The sequence below is a fragment of the Euleptes europaea genome, chromosome 9 (genome assembly GCF_029931775.1).
Source record: "Euleptes europaea isolate rEulEur1 chromosome 9, rEulEur1.hap1, whole genome shotgun sequence".
In the NCBI taxonomy this organism is placed as follows: domain Eukaryota; kingdom Metazoa; phylum Chordata; class Lepidosauria; order Squamata; family Sphaerodactylidae; genus Euleptes; species Euleptes europaea.
Window position 1 is genome coordinate 51,475,676 of NC_079320.1, and position 19,514 is coordinate 51,495,189.

Consider the following 19,514-nt stretch of genomic DNA (forward strand, 5'->3'; position numbering starts at 1 on the left):
CCAAATTTTAATGTACATTTCGTTATTAGTTTGATTTTATTTTTCTGTCACTTCCAATGGGAAGCACACATGCTTAGTTGTAACTCCTTCACCTCCCCCCTTTTGAGAAATTTTCAGGGATGTTTGTTTTCAACCCAGGCTTTCCTTGCCAGAAGCAGACAAGAAAAAGGGTACTTTTTTGATAGGCATTTAAAACTCTTGCTTACAGAACAGGCAAATAAGGACAGGTATCTGCCACTTGAGGAGGAAACTGGCCTTACAGAATGAGTACAGAAAAACAACTGGCACATCCAGAAAGGAAGGAAAATATAGTGGGCACAGACTATATTACACTGGGGACAAAGGTCACTTCAAGGATGGCAGGCAGCTTAGCAAAGCAGACACAAAAGTTTGCATTTGGCAACCCAAGAAATACCAATAATGTGGTTACAGCAGGCATAGAAGCTTGCACTTTGACACCGGCTAATACCTTCATCCAGACTGTTCTGCTCCTTCCCCTGAAAGTTGTTTACTTCTTTGAGGAGGGAGGGTTGCCAACAAGACTGCCTCATTCCTTACCATGTGCACTGTATCTCTTTTTCCTGGAGTAAATGGACCACTACTCCTTTCTCTCTTGGCCTTAGGCTCTAATATTCATCTCTTGTTCACTGTTAGAACAGTGAAGACAACAAACTATGGAATAACACTGCTGGGTGGAAATCACTTTCAGTATTTATGTACTGCAGTGAGTGACACACACACACACACACACACACACACACACACTAATAATGTGAGCGTAACCAGATTTAATAACACAAAATAATGGAGTAACCATACACTGAAAATAATTAAAACACCAAAACCACGCTAACATCCAGGGCAGCCTTTCTGTCGGCAAAGACTCCTCCAATGCTACTCCTTGGGGTCCCCTCTCCCCTAGAAACAATTTTTCAGGGGGCATTTTGGGCTGCCGTGGATCCAACCCACTGTTACTATAACAGGAATATTGCTTAATATTAAAGAGTGTCTTTCCTTCTAATAGTGAAGGGGTTAGCTTACTCCCCATCTCTAATGATATAAGTTCCTCTTGGCTATAGATACCTACGTACAAGAACACAAGTATATGGAAATGAGTGTTAAGGGAAAATATGTGATTTATATATGCATCTGACATCCATAACTGATGCAATATGTATACATTTGGTATTTGGTATATCTGTACTCTCAAATCAAACAGTAGAAGAGAAAGTAGCCCTTAGTGAAACTGTTTTTCCCCCTGCAAGACTCCGAAAAGTATCTTCATTAATACTTTGCAATGCGTAACTGTGAGAGATTAAATGATTAATTGATTAAATCCCAACTCATTAACAAACTAAAAATAGTGAATTTGTTAGAATGCATATTTTTTTAACAAGTTTGGTGCCATTTGGTACAACTACATTCCTGCCCTTCCGCCACAGATGTATCTTTGGCAGTGTATTCTTGCAAAGAGTTCTCAGACTTCTGGAATGTTTTGTCTTAGCTTTCACGAAAAACCATTCATTTTCATGAAGGAGGCAGGGTTTACTAAGAGTTAGTTTTCTGATTCCGTCCTTTATCTTAAAACAGACAAAGCGCTTAGTGAAAGTGAAAATGTCAGAAAGGATAAGTTAGCCCGTGATTGAGGACAGAGATGACAGGAAAGGAGAAAATCTCAGAGGTGAGAAAGTTTAGAAATGAAATAATTGAGTATAGGTACTTTGTTGTAATTCATTGTAAACTTCCTCGAGGAAAAAATTGCCTCTGTTATGAGCAATCCAGGACACAGTATATAATGGAACAGTTTAAAAATACTATTACAGCTCACAAGAGGAGATTTAGTGTGAGCACCTGAAGAGGGGCCAACAAAAGCCTCTCTTAGGAGTTAACTCTGCAGTAAACAAAGCCTTATGCTAGTCATTAAGCAGCCATTACTAAACACAGGTCACAGAAGAAACTAAGACAATGAAGGAGTGTTAAAAATAGTAAGAGCCTATATATGGTATAAGCTCTCTAAAAGACAAAGGCTGTCTTTGAATGGGAGTCAAATATGTTTGATTGTTAAAAACCAGTTATGTGGCTTAAAGAACCCACCTGCATTTACTGAACCAGAAAAGACATGGGGTAGGTACCCTATTGAGAAGAAAATGGTGACCACAAATATTGAGAGGATGACAGAGAGCACATGCTCCTGGTACACACAGCTGAGTACCCCAGAACACAAGAAGCAGTTTCATAGCTTGGAGGTGCTCCTGGACCTAGGGTTGCCAGGTCCCTCTTTGTCACCAGCAGGAGATTTCTGGGGCGAAGCCTGATGAGGGTGGGGTTTGAGGAGGGGAGGGATTTCAATGCCATAGAGTTCAATTGCCAAAGCGGCCATTTTTCTCCAGGTGATCTGATCTCTATCGGCTGGAGATCAGTTGAAATAGCAGGAGATCTCCTGCTACTACCTGGCAGTTGGCAACCCTACCTGGACCAGGGCTTCTTGCTGGATAAACAGATGGCAGCATTGGCCATGGGTGCCTTTCACCAGCTTTGGCTGGTGACCCAGGTGCAGTCCTTCCTGGAAACAAAAACTACTGTGGTGCATGTCTCAATAACATCTAGATTATACTACTACAAGGTTCTCTACAAAGGGGTGCCCTTGAAGAGTGTCTGGAAGCTACAGTTGGTACAGAATGCTGCAGCACAATTGAAGGTTCCAGTATTAACATTAAAAGCCCTATATGTCTTGGAACCCGCATACCTGAAGGATTGCCTTCTATGAGATGAACCTACCCAACCACTCCAATAATCTTCAGAGGCCCTGCTGCAGGTGCCCCCACAATCTGAGGCTAGATGAGTGACAACCCAAGAAAGGACTTGCTCTGTCCTGGTACCAAAACTCTGGAATACCCTCCTCAGGGAGATTAATCTGTCTCCTTCTGTCATTGTCTTCTTCTAGCAGGAGAATACCTTTTTTTCTTTTTCTCTCTCTCTCACTAAACTAAACGTTTTAAATAAATAATGTCTGAAAAGGCCTTATGAACACATGAATTAGAAGTATACAGAAAAACTATTTAAAACTAATATTCAATGTCAATTATACTTGCATAGTTTGTTGTGTTCAAGTATGTTAACTGCAGAGGGGAGAAAAGAGTAGATCATAACATTCAAACCTACAATATTAAACAGCCTGTGCTCTGAGTAAGAACATTTAGAACCTGCTATAATCATTAGAGGGGAAAGGCATTAGAAAAGAAACAGAAAAGACTTTTAGTATAAATTGTCAACAGAAATAAATATTTAGAACTGCAGAATATACTACTCATACAACGGAAAGAAGCCTGCATGCAGAAGATTAAAGTAATCTGGCAGTCTTCAAACACAATCATTTATGTATTTAAAAATCACTACTTCTCCCTGCATGTTCCAGATCACAACAATAAGGAGTGTATTGGTGGTATCTGTATATATGAGCCCTGCTAGGTTTTATTCTTACCCGTGGGATTTCTACGCCTCTCTGCAAAATGTCTTTCTCACTGTGAGTGCCTTATTTGATTTTGCTTGCTAAAAGGGAGCTCAGATTACATCCTATAGGTGGAAAGGGAAAGAAGATGCAATCAACTGGGAACTGAAAACAACAAAAACTAAAAAAATCTGTACTTTTTTCTATACAGCACAGGGCACACAGAAACTGTAGAACTTGCATTAGGAAGGTCATTTTGCCTTGAATGAAGTCTGGCACTTTCCTCAGGGCAATATAGTAGACTAAAATACATTTGTGACTTTGCTACTATAATCCATGCATGTATGTCTAGTGTGCAGTTGTTCTCTTTTCTTGGATGAAGTATTTGTATTTTCTTGGATGAAGCAAAGGAGTATGCAAACAAAAGTCTTCCTGTAGGTTAATAATAATAACTGTAATATATTTATTTTTACTAATTTTACTAATATATTTATTTCTACTGCAGAAGCACCAAAAAAACCATGCCTTATGTTTATATTAGAGTTGCCAGCACAAGGCACAAGGCTGGCAACTGAGAGGAAACTCACTGAGACATTGGGGGCCCTCACCAGCAATGTAATGACATCAGCAAGGATGTGCTGATAGCACTTCTTGTGCAACCAGAAGTGTCATCAGCATATCACTGGGGAAGCTCCAGCATTTGGATAAACCTCTATGGTTTGCCTTGCTAGTGCATTCCCGGCAATGCACTGAAGTCACTCTTGGCCTAATGGGAACAGACTTCAACATGTTGGGATGCTAGCCGTTGCCCCCATTTTCTCTTTTAACTTGCTGGGGTGAGGGACCCCCTGTTCCCATTGGGAACTTGGGAAGCCTAATTTATGCAACTACCACAATATAATTGTCTCATGTTTAGGTACCCTTACAGTGTCACAAAATGAAAAGAGATGTGCATAAAAAGAACATACTTTTGGAGAAATGACTGGAGATATGAGAAGACTTCCTGTACTGAAGAACAACTACACTCAATGAATGACAAAGCCTTTTGATGATACTGCATGTATTTTTGTTTTGTGTTCAATTCAAACATATGTTTTTCTGGACACTTCTCTAATACAGCAAAATTTGGAATATGGGCCTACAGAAAACTAGTAGTCCATAGCTCTTGACAGTAATATATTCAGAATTTTTTAGACAAAGCATGCTCTCCCATTTAACTGCCACTTCAATGTGGATCCAAAAGCAATCTGGTACTTAAAGTACCATTGCCAGCCCTTCTCTCTCAAACATCATCAGCCAAAGAAATTCAGGAAACCCGTACAAGGTCCATTTTGTCTTTAAAATATGGACACTTAAATGTAAGAAGTACAGCTGTATTGACATAAACCAAAAAGATATTTCCAAAATATATTCAAAATATATTCAATGTTGTCTTTTCATGAAGCTAGACTATCTCATATACATATTAAAAGTTATTTGTATTATAACATTACGAGGACTTGAAAGGAAAGGAACAAGGGTATTACCCACTATCGATTCAATTTGCCAATAAAGACCACATGGCTTTAACATTCTGTTTACATTTATAGTGCAAACATCAAAAATAATCAGAAAGAAGTCCCACTTTTTAAGCAGAGGCTAGATGGCCATCTGATAACAATGCTGATTCTGTGAACTCAGGCAGATCATGAGAGGGAGGGCAGGAAAGGATGAGTCAGTGCTCGACTTTCATGGCCCTTTCTTACATGTTCAGGATAATGCTGATGGCCACTTTGGGGTCAGGAAGTAATTTTCCTCCAGGCCAGATTGGCCAAGGATCCTAGAGGTTTTCTGACTTCCTAGTGACATAGTGCGGGGGTCACTGGGGGAACGAGGGGAAGGTAGTTCCTGTGTTGTTCAGAGGGTTGGATTAGATCATGGTACCCAATGTGGTACCCATGGCCACCATGATGCCCACTGACATCTTTTCTGGTAATGGGGTAGAATTTTTAAGAAGTGGATGGGGCCAGGTAGGGCTTTTGTCCAACAAGGCTATTGAATGGCTATTGGAGATGTGATTGGCTGTGCAGATTTTTTAAAATGTTACTTTGGGGGAGGGGGAAGTGTTGCTTTGGCAGCAGCTGCCACCACAGCAGAAGAATCGTCACAGTGTGACTGAAGTAAAGTTATGGCAATAATTTTGTGGCTGGTTCCATCTCCTGTGGCAGCCATTTTGTGGCTGTGCCCACCCTGCCATTTCAAAATTCCAAAGGTGCCTGCAGGCTCAAAAAGATTGGACTAGATGCACATTGAGGTCCCTTCCAGCTCTATGTTTCTATGAATGTGCATCTCCCAGATCCTAGTCTGACACATCTAACAGAAGGGATGGCACTTCCTTCAGCAAAAAAGAAAGAAAATAAAAGGGCATTGAACACTGAGCAAGGGAAGCAGCGGCCATAGAAGCGGAAACAAAAACGTGGAGAGGCTAAAATTTGTGAAGCCCCCCAGCCTCCCCATTGCCCTTCTCTCCTTTGCTCAACAACCAACGTGTCTTTTTCATCTGCAGCTTTTGCCAAAGAGGCGACCACCCAGAGGGAAATGGAGAGGGTTTGTAATACACTGCCACACTGCCAATTTGGCTGCTGGAGCCACAAATGAACCATGCACTCTAGTCCCCCAAGTCATTTAAAAGAGATGGTGCAGGAATTTATGACATCTGGATTGTGCGGGGTCCTTGGGGGCAGAGATGTTTCACCATCCTGTGCCTGGGATGAAGGGGAAGGAATACTCAACCTATTAATTGCACGCAGGGTTGTATTATTCAGCTTTCCAGTAGGCGGCAGAGGCAGCTTTATCCTTTGAGAACTATTTTCAGTCTCCAAATGGCTGATCTTGCATCTAAGTTCATTAACACAACTGTACTGATGGAATGTAAAAATGAAATATTTAGTACATATCTGGGCTAAGGGTTGATAACAAATATGCTTGAAATCTGTTCTCAGCAACTCCAGAAATGGTTTTCCATCTTGATCTTGGAAACCGCTTCAAAATGATGTTAAAAAGTAAAAACAGACACAGATCTGGGCACTTTTACACAGCCCAAATAATGCACTTTCAGTCCACTTTCACTGCACCTTAACGATCGTTTGCAAGTGGATTTTGGCAGTTTACACATTGAAATTCACCTTCAAAGTGCATTGAAAGTGGGTTGAAAGTGCATTATTTGGGCTGTGTGAAAGTGCCCAGAGTTTTAGCTCATATTATAGTTATAGTTACTGACTTATGCTTGAAAACCCTTTTGTTGTTGTGCTACTATTTGCTTTGAGTAAACTTTACCTTTTGGGCTTAATATAAACCTGCATATGACACAGCACAGATGTCTTAAGATGGCCCACACAGACAATGTGCCATAGGTGTTTTTAAAAGCTGTCAGATGCCACTTTGTTCTCCATAAATATCCAACAGAATCCTGCTTGTCAACACCAAATTGCTGCATCACAACATTTTTTTAAGTCATGTCTGATAAATCTGAATATCTAAAGCCTAGACATATACCACCCACAATTCCCCTTGCTAGCTCTCACATACTTGCTAATCACACATACAAGAACCACGGTTGCAACTTATCCTGGCTCTACAGACAGCAAGACTGTGAAAACAAATCAATAATATAACCCACAGTTTCCAATTGGAAGTATTGCTCATTAGCCTTTCAGACAACATAGGGTACCTTCACTGGATCGCTAGCTTTGTACAAGCTTTACTATTTCCACTTTTTGTTCAAAAATGTACATTATCTATGCCACATAACTGGTTCACACGGTAAAGACAACACTTCCACACATGAAGGATTTTTTCAACGCCTGTAATTCCTGCATTCTTCATTGCTCACATTTACTGTTACAAACATTTTGTTTACATGTTTTATGATATTTTTGTCACAAAAGAGGAAAATAAAATTTGCCAATCCCTGGATTTATCATCTTGCTTCAAAGACAGCATTTTTCTTCCCTTCTCATTAATTAAACACATGATGTCAGGGCCCTCTTATATTCAAGGTGGTGATTAAGTATTAATAGGAATTCATTATTTTTATTAATAAACATTCTAGCGTTGTGACTTAAACAGTTTTTTCCCCCTAAATTATATGTCTCTTTGTGTGTGTATAAAGTGCCATCAAGTCATAACTGACTTATGGCAACCCCAGCAAGGTGCTTTCAAGGCAAGTGAGAAGCTGATGTAGTTTGCCATTGCCTTCCTCTGCACTCTTCCTTGGTGGTCTCCCTTTAAGGTACCAACCCTGCTTAGCTCCCTAGATCCGATGAGATCACACTATAGCATGCTGTATTCCCTCCCATATCCTCTTTAGGCATCACTAAACTGGCAAATAAGGTAGTACAGAACATTAAAATAAAATTCTCTTTGAAACTAAAAATGTCCATTATCAATATTAAGAATTGGAATATGTAATGTTCTCCTCTCCATATGAATGTACTTGAATAAACACATGTTTGGCTCACTGGAAAGAAACCCAGTGATTCATGGGATATAGAATGTATCTAATTTCCTAAGAAATTAACATGAACATGAAGCTGCCTTATATTGAATCAGACCATTGGTGCATCAAAGTCAGTATTGTCTACTCTGTCTGGCAGCAGCTCTCCAAGGTCTCAGGCTGAGGCCTTTCACATCACCTGATCCTTACAGGAGATGCTGGGGACTGAACCTGGGACCTTCTGCATGCCAAGCAGATGCTGTGTCACTGAGCCATGGCCCGTCCCTGTTATAGTCAATCTACTAAGGAAAATAAGCTTTCTCGCTCTCTCTTCCTCTCTCTCATAAAATCTCCATGCTATGCTTAGAGGAAGAATCCACACTTTTCTGGTGACAAACAGCCATCTGGCTGCGCTGTCAGGATGGATTATTTTTAACAAGCCAGCCTGAAGTCCTAAAAAGTCCAGTAGTGCATGGCATGGCATGGCATGATTAGTCAAATCAAAGAATTGGCCTCACAGAAATGTTCTCAGAAGGGGAAGGAAAGAGTTAAACATTCAGCTCACTCAATCTAAGGGTACCAAGTCCTGCTGACTTGCATCCATTTCTCAGAGATAAATGCCAAGGTAAATCAATAATGAGTGTGATGTCATATTCCTTTTTGCTTTTTATTTCCTAGATCACTGTATCACCTATGCTGGGTCCTGCCATGTGTTTTCCCCTGCTTCTGTGCTATTAGTCTGCTGAGAGTATATGTTAGTAATAAAGATCTTTTCTCTTCTAAAGATCTCAAAGTGCTATTAACCAAGAGCCGGAAACCAAACACCTAGGTGAGCTAGAGGGATTAGCTGAGGCTAGTAAGAGGGAGACTAATATTCCACACATGGAGATTCAACTTTCAATGAGTCAGACCACTGGAGGAGATGGTGGAGCACACAACTGCCTGTCTGGTAGCAGGCTACAATAGGAACACCAGATCTTCATTTTCAGCAAAAACCTGGAAGTGATGTCATATTGTTGGTGTGACATCAATGTGATATTCTAAGATTCAGACAAAACTCTACGGTAAAACCACAGAGTTTTGCCTGCATCCTAGAGCATTGTGTCTATGTCACACTGGAGACATGTCATCACATTTAGGTATTTGTTGGATGTGACAGAATGCCAACGATACAATGTTACTCTTCTGTCCCTTGCCACTGGTTTGGCAACTCCAGGCTTCATGAAGGATAGAAAATAAGGGGTACTAGGGTTCTGTACAAGTGGGTTCAAGCACCATCATGCACGCTGACATCCCAGGCTCTTGTTCACTCATAGCCTGGAATCCAGGGAGATAGAGGGCTGAGGAGTTGTGGGGTCAGGACAGTCATCTACAAAAATCTGGACCCCAAAACCCCCCACCAGTGGCCAGAGGCCACTACTGCCAGTAGTGGCAGAGAAAAATTCAGCCAACAGTGGGCACCTCTAAACACTGTGCTCAACTGAACCTTTGCTTTGGTTTCCACTCCCCATTCCAGCTTCCAAGAGGTCCCATGCATGTTATGCAATTTAAAACATTCAGAAATGACTACAACCTTCTACTAGTATGATTTTTTGAAAAAGGTTTCCCTCTTGGTAGTTAATGTAATGAAATCAAACCCACCCACTACCCTTGTATTTTCTTTACTACCAGTACAAATGGTAATCTATATTTATGCAGAAACTGCATTTTTACCCTAAAGCTTAAACAGTAACTAGCAATCACAACCTATTTATTGTGATGCTGTTGCATTAAACAAACTATGCAAAGTACAAAGTTTCCAACACATTTATAAACCTATTTACCTCTTACTTCTACCAACTGTTCTCTTGTCAAGTAAGATTAAAGAATTATTAAGCAAATCTCATGGGGGGGTTTGATGGTACTTCGCAGGGTAGTGTAAAAATGATCACAATCGCACAGTTCTACAGTAATTGGACTAATCAAAGCTATATAATGTTACCATTGTGAATAAAGTAGTCCTGCTCATTAGCCCATTACAAAAGAATTACTGTAAATTCAGCCTACGTGCAGCATCACTTCCTGTGCAAACAAACATAGATAATGCAACAAGCTTGAAACTTTTCCAAGCTGGCAGACTGGCAACACAAATTATGCAGAAAAACAGAAAGCTTTCACTAGATTCAATAGAGCTTGGAGCATAAGAATGATTAAATGTTTCTATACACAAGTACACACCACAATAATGAATCAGACTAAAAATTTCCAAGGAGGGACTCAACTGCACCAGCTGGGCTTCTTCAGACAGCAGCGTTATAATGCAAAATGATGACATTCTAAATAGCCTCATTTCCAACTTCTGTGCAATCTGTCTAAAAGATGCCTTTTTAAAATAAAGGCTGAGGGGGAGAGAAACCATAATTAAAAAGAAAAATGTAAATAGCTACAAATGGATGAGAGAAAGGAAGCTACTATCCTCCTCCCCCGCTTATTTTAAAGCAGGGGAATCAAACAGGGATCCATATTTTATGTAACCAAATATTTCATTAATAAACAAGATTAGGTTCTGTGAATTAAGGTTTTAACAGTGACCCAGAAACATTTTTTAAAGATCGCTTGAATCTTTTCCTATAAGATTTTTAGGAAGAATTTTTGAGAAGAATCTTTAAAAAGGAAGGGTTAGTAAATGATGCTAACTTGTGCCCAATTTTACATGCGAAGGGCAGCTAAGTCCAAAGAACAGTAACCAGACTCAGGATCCCTGAACACAGAGGTATCTTTCAGAAGTTTATTTTCCCGTTAGTGTAGCTGATTGCTCTGCCATTTCATCATACATTGGCAAGATTTCAAAAAGGGAACAGAGCCAGAGAACTATTTTTTCTAAAGATCATCTCTTGCCCTCCCCCCCCCATGCCTTCTCCTGCGTGAAAAAGCTGCATTTGCAAAAGGTAATGTAAAATTAAATGAAAGCATAGAGTTTTAATATTCATTCTTCCCTTTGTATTATTTATGGAAAACATCAGCACCTTCAGTGTCCAGTTGTTGCAAACTCTCACATTTGTGCCTTCACTTTTTCACCTCCTTTCCAGTTGCCTTTCCTCTACAGAAACATTTACAGCGAACAACAACAAATTTAGGAAAGCAAAGATTTTGCAGCTTCTTCGCCTATCCAGTCAAAACTCATACCATGCTAGCAAGCAAATGCAACTTTCTGAAAACAGTTCCACTACCATGTGAGTAAGTTGTGCTTTGTGACTGAGAGAATTAAAAGACTTGGGTGGGGGGTAAAGAGGAGAACAGGTAGCTTTACGGTGAGACACTGGTTTGGGGGCACTGTTAAGGACAATCACTGTTGTCTGCATAATGCCCAAGAGAGTATGGTTAGACTTGATGGGAACACAAATGATCTTTGTTCATGCTCAAGCACCACAACTTGACTACTGCTTAATGGAATGGAGTGTACATGTGGAGTGTACACACGTGGAGTGGCATGTACATATGTGGAGTGTACACAGGTGGTCTCACTTTGAGGCCCAAGTATCTCCAGTTAAATAATCAGGTAGTTGTCAAAGACCTTGGAGAGCACCTGTCAATAGACTGTACTGAGGTAGATGGACTAAGTTATAAAGCAGGTTCATATGACACTTGGTCTTTAGGCTTCATTTAAAAGACTTCTTTTCCTTGAAGGAAATGAACTGTGTATGCTTAGAGTCACCTCTAAGCATTCTTATTTTGGTGTATTTTTTACATCATTTGTAGGCTAACCCAAGTCTTCCAGGATAAAAGCCAAGGTCAAAAACTGTGTAGAGAATAGATCTCAGTTATATGAATCTCACCTTAAAAGTTAAAACTTTTAAATACACATCCCCAGTGTTGTGTATTTTCAAAGATTTCAATGGAATATGAACTTCATTTAGCGCCCCCCCCCATATCAAATAATCCTCTTTTCTGAGGGCTGATTCAATCCTTACAACATCCACGTGCTCAAGGTTAAATTCTGGGAACAAGGCACTTATGGGATTTGTTTATACGCTAGGAGAGGGGGCTTAAGCCTTTCCCTCTGCACCATTTTCCTGACCTGATATAACCCCAGAGAACTGCTGTTTGCCCCACTGGGAAAACCTATGTGTGGCTATTACTATATGTAAGTTTCCCCAGTGAGGCAAACAGCAGTTCTGGTTTCTAGTTGAGAAAACAGCATTAAACTGCTTCTCCCCATGAGCCATGATCTCAATCCAAATCAGGCCACTGAATGCCTGGTAACTGAGCAGCACTTCCAATCCATAGTCATCATGGTGGTCAATGTGCCTGCCACATGGACTTTGTAATGTGTAAATCAGCTCTGAGACCCTAACTCTTATGAGACTCAGTGGATTATAACGCATCTATAAACTACAAAATCATGAGAGGATTTATTCAGTTCTCTAAAAAACGGCTTAAGAGTTAGATTATTGTCGTCTTAGTGATCCTCTCTTCAAATTGTTTTAATGGTTTACATGTCATACAAGATGCTATTCTGAAATTAATTCAAGATGCTATTCTGAAATTAATTCCAATGTTGGAATTAAAGATGCTTGGAAAATTAAACAGCATAATCTGTGGCAATTAGCTGAACGACAAATATTACACAGTTCTCTTAGACTGAAAGATGAATGTTTCTTATACTATGTACAGAAATAAAATGAGGTAAATCAAGCTTATGCTCTTGTAAAATAATGTGGACAGTTCCACTAGTAATAATTAGGTAGGACACAATTAAATGACTTAACAGCATGACCCCTGATTCAGGAACACATCAAGAGGTTGCTAGCAAAACAAAACAACAACAAAACAAATCTTGCTGGAAAACCAACAAGGCCAAACTAAGAGCAGGATTCATGCTATCAGAGAACATACGTTGCCCCAAGAAAGACCAATACAAATTCTATGCCAGCCTATATACAAAGATGGTCCCCATCCAACAGCTTTTGGGCTTCCATCTTTCCACACTCCAACAACAACATGTTGAAACTTTGACAGCACAAATTAATTAAAAAATGAAGTTTCACAGGCTATTACATCTCTGCATGCAAGCAAGACAGACAGCTTTCCTAGGAAGTAACTTAAAAATAGTAATGAACTGCTACTGATCATAACATATACTTACACTGAAACCTTCGATAAGATTCCAGAGCCAATGCATGAAGCTTTAATTCAAGACATTTTTATACTGTGCACAGGACTCTGAAATATCTCATTACATACCAATTTCCTTAATTAACAAATACACTAAATATTTTGTCCTCAACTCATCCAAACAGATTGAAAAATGTCATTCATCTATAGTAATCAAGTAAGTTTTACTCCAGGCAAACAAGACTTGCATCTAATTCATCTATTGAACTAATTTAATAATGGCAACAGAACATAGTTATTTGAACAAAGTCTCTCAAATTGTTGCTCTGACAGATGATACTGAAAACTTTTGTTGAGGTTAGTGGTTTTTAAATGTCTTCCCTTGTCAGGGATAAAAGTAATTCTCTCCTTCCACACCCAGCCAATCAATGCCTGGTACAGCAGCAGGGTCTGGAGAGAGTCCAGGAAAGGAGGAACAAGAAAAAGGTGCAAGATCTCAGTGAAACAGCAACAATAAAAATAGTACTTTGCCAAGCATTGGACAAGTAGCCCTTTCCATCCGCAAACCATTCTCCCACAGCAACCATCAGTTGGGGGGCAGGGAAACATTCACTCCCAAATATCAAATCCCCTCATGGCTGCTGCTTCACCTTTTTGATACTGGTAAACATCACTGGCCCCTACTTCAATCTCTGCTACCCATACAATGTAGGAATTTTCTATGTCAAGAGGACTCAAAAGAGAGAAAGAGAGAAGAGAAGGGAAACCGAGATCGCATTACTTTAAAACAGAATTGCCTGCTGTCCCCACTGTACTTTAACCAAAACTGAGTTCAGATGATCAAGTTGGAGAGCTCTCGCTAACCCTACTCCTCTACTTTTTTTTCTCCCTGTCCTATTTAATCCCTGAAGCCATTGTCTCAGGCAGAGCAAGAAGTCAGGCTTGCTTTTCCAAACCTTATCATGCTTCCTAATTCTGTCAAACACAACTTTCAGGCTCTGAGAAGGAAATATGAAAATCCTCATTGAAGCTAAATTCGGAGTAGATATATGAAAGAGGCATCCAATAATTTCCCTTCCATTTACTTTTGTTTAAAAGTGTAAAGCCATCAGAATGATGCTCAACATGAAGTTAACAGAAACAAACCTATGGTTGTAATATACTCCTCCACACAGCTGATTTTATTTTACTCAGAAACTGTCATACTTGTGAAGTTCATATTTATGTTCAAAAACTCCTATAATTTTATGTAAAACAAGCTCTATAAAAGAGCTCATGTCATAATACCAGTAAACAAGTAATTCTTGTGTTCACGACCTCACAAGGGAGTCTTTTGTCAGGGAACAGGAAAAATCTATTTCACAAAAAGAAAAAAAATCGGGCGTGTACATGTCTAGTGTCCGTGTGCTTCTGGACTACAGTCTGTCTGCTTTTCAATTACAGGCATCCTGTAGAATGCCTTTGTTTCTGTCCCCTTTCTTATTACATCAGTTACATCCTTAAACACGCACCTAGAAAATGTTCTCTCCTCTGAATTAAGTCAAGTTATAAAAAATAAAATTGATGTATTACAAAGAATATTCTGAGAACTTCTACTTTGCCCAACATTAACTTTTGTGGTATAGGACTCTGATGTTATTAGTAATCCAATACATCATATTTGTATATTTCTCATGTAACTGACCTAACTCAAACCATGATCCAGAGCATTATACACTAGCAATTTTGTAAAGTTTCTGAATTACTGTTCGCAGTGGCATCATTCTAATATGAATCAATCTCACCTTCTGAGGGACTTCAGCCTCTAGTAGCAAAGCATAATAGCTAGAATAGGCCATAGTGCTGTGTGTGTTGTATATAATGAAGCCTCTGTTTCAGCTGGATCGCATTTCAGAATTTATTGTAGGCTTTTGTCACACCATCCATCACAGACAAGGGTAACCAAAGACCATGCTTCAAGGCACACAGCTGATCACTTTTGCAAGCTGAAAAGGAAATATCCCCCCCCCCCCATGTTTCTGTAGTGCAAAAATCAGGAGTAGCTTAGGGAGAACATAGAGGGGGGAGAATAAAAATGAATTAAAAGGTTTTTTTTTACTCCATTTGTCCCCTTTTCTTTTTTAACCCTGCCTTAGATCTTATCCATCCACAGTTGTAATGGGAAGAAAGAGAACCAGGTAGACATCATCAAGCTATATTTCTGTGCTGACTTTAGCACTCAAGATCAACATCCTGATTTGGCGAGCATCCCACAAAAGTTTCTGCCCTTCGTTTAAAGTTCCCTGCTTCCACAACTTTTTTTTAAGTGATTTTGTCCATATCTAATAAGGTGTCAAGACTTTATACTTCTTTGTATTTGTTCATTAAATGTATGCACTCTCGAAGTCAAAAGTACAGGGTCGGCTCTAGAGAACTGTAAGAACAGTTGCTAATATTTGCCTGCAAAGAAAGCTCCTTAATCCGCTACTCAGAGGCTGGAAAAGGAGCACAATTTGCCACAGTAGCAGAAGGATGAGCCAAATAACAGGCTGCTTTCTTTGTGATAGATTTGGAGGAGGGGGATGAAGTCTATGTAAGAGCAGGGTTGAGTCCCACCCCCTCCTCTTTTTGACCATTGGTGAAGGAGACACATGCAGGACAGCAAGAAGGACAAGAAAAGGCGACACATGCAGGATAAATACGGGGTACTCAACTCTCCCCTCTCAAATATCTGCACATATATCCAGAAAGACATGCAGTAGAAGCAGCTAGTAATGCAGGTGCATTCAATTAAAACTATTTTGAGAATTGTGTGTATCATCAGCCATTGATGGCATAAGCCCCAAAATTTAGCAAGTGTTCCTTTACACTGAAAGGTGTTTTTTTTTGGGGGGGGGGGGTAACACAGCTGTATTACAGAAGAGAAATCTATAAATCAATAAGCAAGACAATACAGGAATATATTTAAATGTTTAAATATTATTATGAAAAGATCATATCTTGATAGACACCCCTGTGATGTGGCTTTCAAGACCACCTCATGAGTAAAAGGAATCTGGTTGGTCCCTTTAAGTATGCGTCTTGCTGACATTTGTTTTCGCATTTTTCTTTAATTCTGTAATCCTAGTCCTATTGTATTGGTCATTGGTTGTCTCATGCTTTCTGTCTACACTGTTTTATATTCTGTAATCTTCCTAGAGTCTCAGCAAGAAAGGTGAACTACAAAGCAAACAAACAAACAAATCCTGGAAGAAGTTGTAGTCTTACAGTTAGGATGTAGGATCAACTTTGGAAATGTACTATACTGAAAGCAGATGAAATGAAAAATACAAACAAAGAGTATATAAAATGTCTGCTTCAGTTGTTACATAAAGCACATTGTTAAAAGGGCTCAGAAATTAAAGCAGCATTCATATTTCTCACTAATTTCTTACTTTTTTTTTTCAAATAAAGCTATTAAGGAGAAGTTTTTTACATGGACTTCACAGGCGTTTGTTGCTGGAAGTGTCCACTCATTGGTTCTGGTCACAAATGCCTCCAAAATAAAGAAATGGTCACACTGATATGCTCTGGGCAGTACTTTGCTGGGACAATATGAGGATCCAGTTTCAACATAAATCCGGGTAACAAAAGTAGCAGGATAATTGTCTCAGTGATCCCCCTCCTTTGTCATTGCCTTCCTGATCTCATAAGAATCCAGTTTGGATAGCCTTATGCTATTTGTAAATAGAAGTGCATGAGTAGCTGACCTATTCCATCTACTGCAGAAATCAACTACTGGTATATCTCCCTAGCTCCACATTCTAGTTATGGAGAGTAGGCACTTTCTCCAGGAAGCACAAAAGTAGACTCAATGATAACATCCTTACAGTGGCACTGTGGAAGGTAAATGTTAGATACCTTGACCCTGTTTAGACACGATGTTAGATACCTTGACCGTGTTTAGGGCCTTGTGTATCTATCATGGAATGGTTGGTCTCAGTACCAAGGTGGAGCGGAAGAAAAAAACACATCTCCAAAATAATGGAACCAACTACTGGTTATGAGTCAGCCTAGATTTCTGCTGTTCAAAGAAACATTGAAGAAGGTAATCACCAGGTCTGACTTTCCCCTATTCGTCTGGTCCTCGGTAGAAGACCACAAGGACAGGACTACGAGGGCAAACACTGATGAAACTATTGTCTCCAACAGGCAGGAGAGGGCAAGTGACAATACAGACTACCCTGCCTACCCCATTGCTTTTTAAACAATTCTAGGCTATATGGACTGCATTATACAGATAGGGGATATAGGGGGACTAAAAATATATATTTTCCCACACTTCTTTGCCATACAAGCCAAACAGAACCAAAGCAGGGAACTTTCCTGTGCTACTACAAAATGTTAATTACTGCTATACCATTGAGAGTATACTTACATTAGTTGTATAAAATGGTGCTATGCAATTGGGTGCTGTTTATGTTACAATTTCAACATTTTACTGATATTAAATGTTTTCCTTGCAAAAATAAGAAGGGTACCCTATATTAAATTCTGGACTTTGCACAGACAAGCATGTATGCAACAGAGGACACATTTGCTTTCAACAGCACGTTTCATGCAGCCAAAATTTTCGCAACTCTCCAAGGATTTAAATACAAAAGGAAAGTATTCTAGAAATGATTGTGACTCCACCAGCATTTCACAGTAGATTCAGTTTCTTTGGTACTAATACAATTGACATAAACATGAAAACTGAACATTCATTGTGGCTGCAATCTACTGAACATTCATTGTGGCTGCAATCTACCAGGAACTACTTCAGCACAAACCTCACTCAAAGGAGTCTGACCTGAGCAAACCCCATTCCCAATTGCTCTGTGAATGGGACTTCTCCAGGGAAAAAAAGCAACTCAAATCCTCAACTCTGGGAGCCTATGGGCGAAAACGCATGGTTGCTTTAGCCTCCTTTATTCCCTGTTTCAGCCAGGATTTAGCCAGGATCGAACACACGTTTGACAAAAACACATGCATTCGATCCTGGCTGAAACAGGGAATAAGGAGGCTAAAGCAACCATGCGTTTTCGCCCTATGAAGGATTATTTCATATATAGAAACTTTACAATCCCGTACACATTTTCACCTCAGATGTGAAATGTGGTCAAAATGCAGCAGTTATTAAAATTTCTGTTTTCACAGTCCTAGTTACTGTTAACTAATCAATAACATGGAGATATTTACCTGTGTGTAAGTCTCCGGTGGCTAATGCAAACAGCAGTTTGTTGATCTTGAGCAACGCATACTTTATGACGACTACATTTCATCTTTAAGCATGGATCTTTAGCTGGGTCTAAAGCTAAAAACAATTGTAAAGAATATTTTTTAAAAATCCTTTTCTAGCAATTATACATTAGCTAGAATAGCAATCGTACAGCAATTAAATCTTTGTTCACACAATAGATTTATGAATTCCTCACTGGGGACTCTTTATGCTAGTTTGATTTAACACATTTCTAAAACATTTTGCATCCTAATAAAGTGTACAAACCTCATAAACTCCATGCTGTTAATTTTTCCCTCCTGTATACTTGGTTCCTCATTTTACATGAAGATAGCTTCAGAGGGTAGCCCTACTGGTCTGTAATAGAATAGCTAGGGCAAAAACGCATGGTAGCTTTAACCTCCTTTAATGACTGTTTCAGCCAGGATTCAGCCAGGATCGAACGCATGCGTTTTTGCCGAACTGCATTTGATCCTGGCTGAATCCTGGCTGAAACAGGGAATAAAGGAGGCCAAAGCGACCATGCGTTTCCGCCCCTAGATTCCAGTCCAGTAGTGCATCTGACAAAGGGAGCTTTGACTCTCGAAAGCTCATACTCCCCAAATCTTGTTGGTTTCCAAGGTGCTACTGGACCCAAATCTAACTGTTAATTTACATTTTGTTTTCTTTGCATAGATTCATTTAAAAAGTTCATGTGATAAGAACAGTTGTCATAACCTTTAGGACAAATAGCTGTGATACCTTGAAAACGAAATCAATTATTTTATTCTATAAACTTTTGTGGACTAGAGCTCACTTCAGCAGACTCTAGTTTGGGAAGTTTATGCTAGAATTAGAATTAAATTAATAGCTGGTTCCCACATTTTTGACTATGTGAAGATTAATACTTGAATAAGTTCTATAAATCCACCCTAAAAGTAGACTGAGAACTCACTAGTATCATTTTGTTCAAATCATGTCAGAAGCAGCATATAAAGCAAATGTGACGTACAAACTTGGACCAGAATCAATTTTAAACTGCTGATTAACTGAATTTGCATAACTTGCATAACACACTGAAATATTAACAAAGCTACCCTCCTCTCCCATCAAGCAAAAATCCTCAGAAACAAATGGACAGGAAAAATATATTTGTTATTTTTAAAAAAACAATTAATACTTAAAAATTCTGAGTCACATGTGTGATGCCAGCAAATTGAATCACACAACGTTGGGGGGATTTATTTCATTTATACCCTGCTTTTATTCCCAGTGAGAGT

The 19,514-nt window shown here is 39.4% G+C and overlaps 1 protein-coding gene across 2 annotated transcripts in view; it reads right to left on the reverse strand.

The window, feature by feature from the left end:
- The window catches only part of SPOCK3 (SPARC (osteonectin), cwcv and kazal like domains proteoglycan 3), a 169,706-nt gene that overhangs the window by 78,141 nt on the left and 72,051 nt on the right, over nucleotides 1-19,514 (reverse strand). For both annotated transcript variants that reach the window (XM_056855210.1, XM_056855211.1), the window contains one exon: nucleotides 18,216-18,330. In XM_056855210.1, the coding sequence (XP_056711188.1) occupies nucleotides 18,216-18,330 (115 nt within the window). The remainder of the gene's footprint in view (nucleotides 1-18,215; nucleotides 18,331-19,514) is intronic.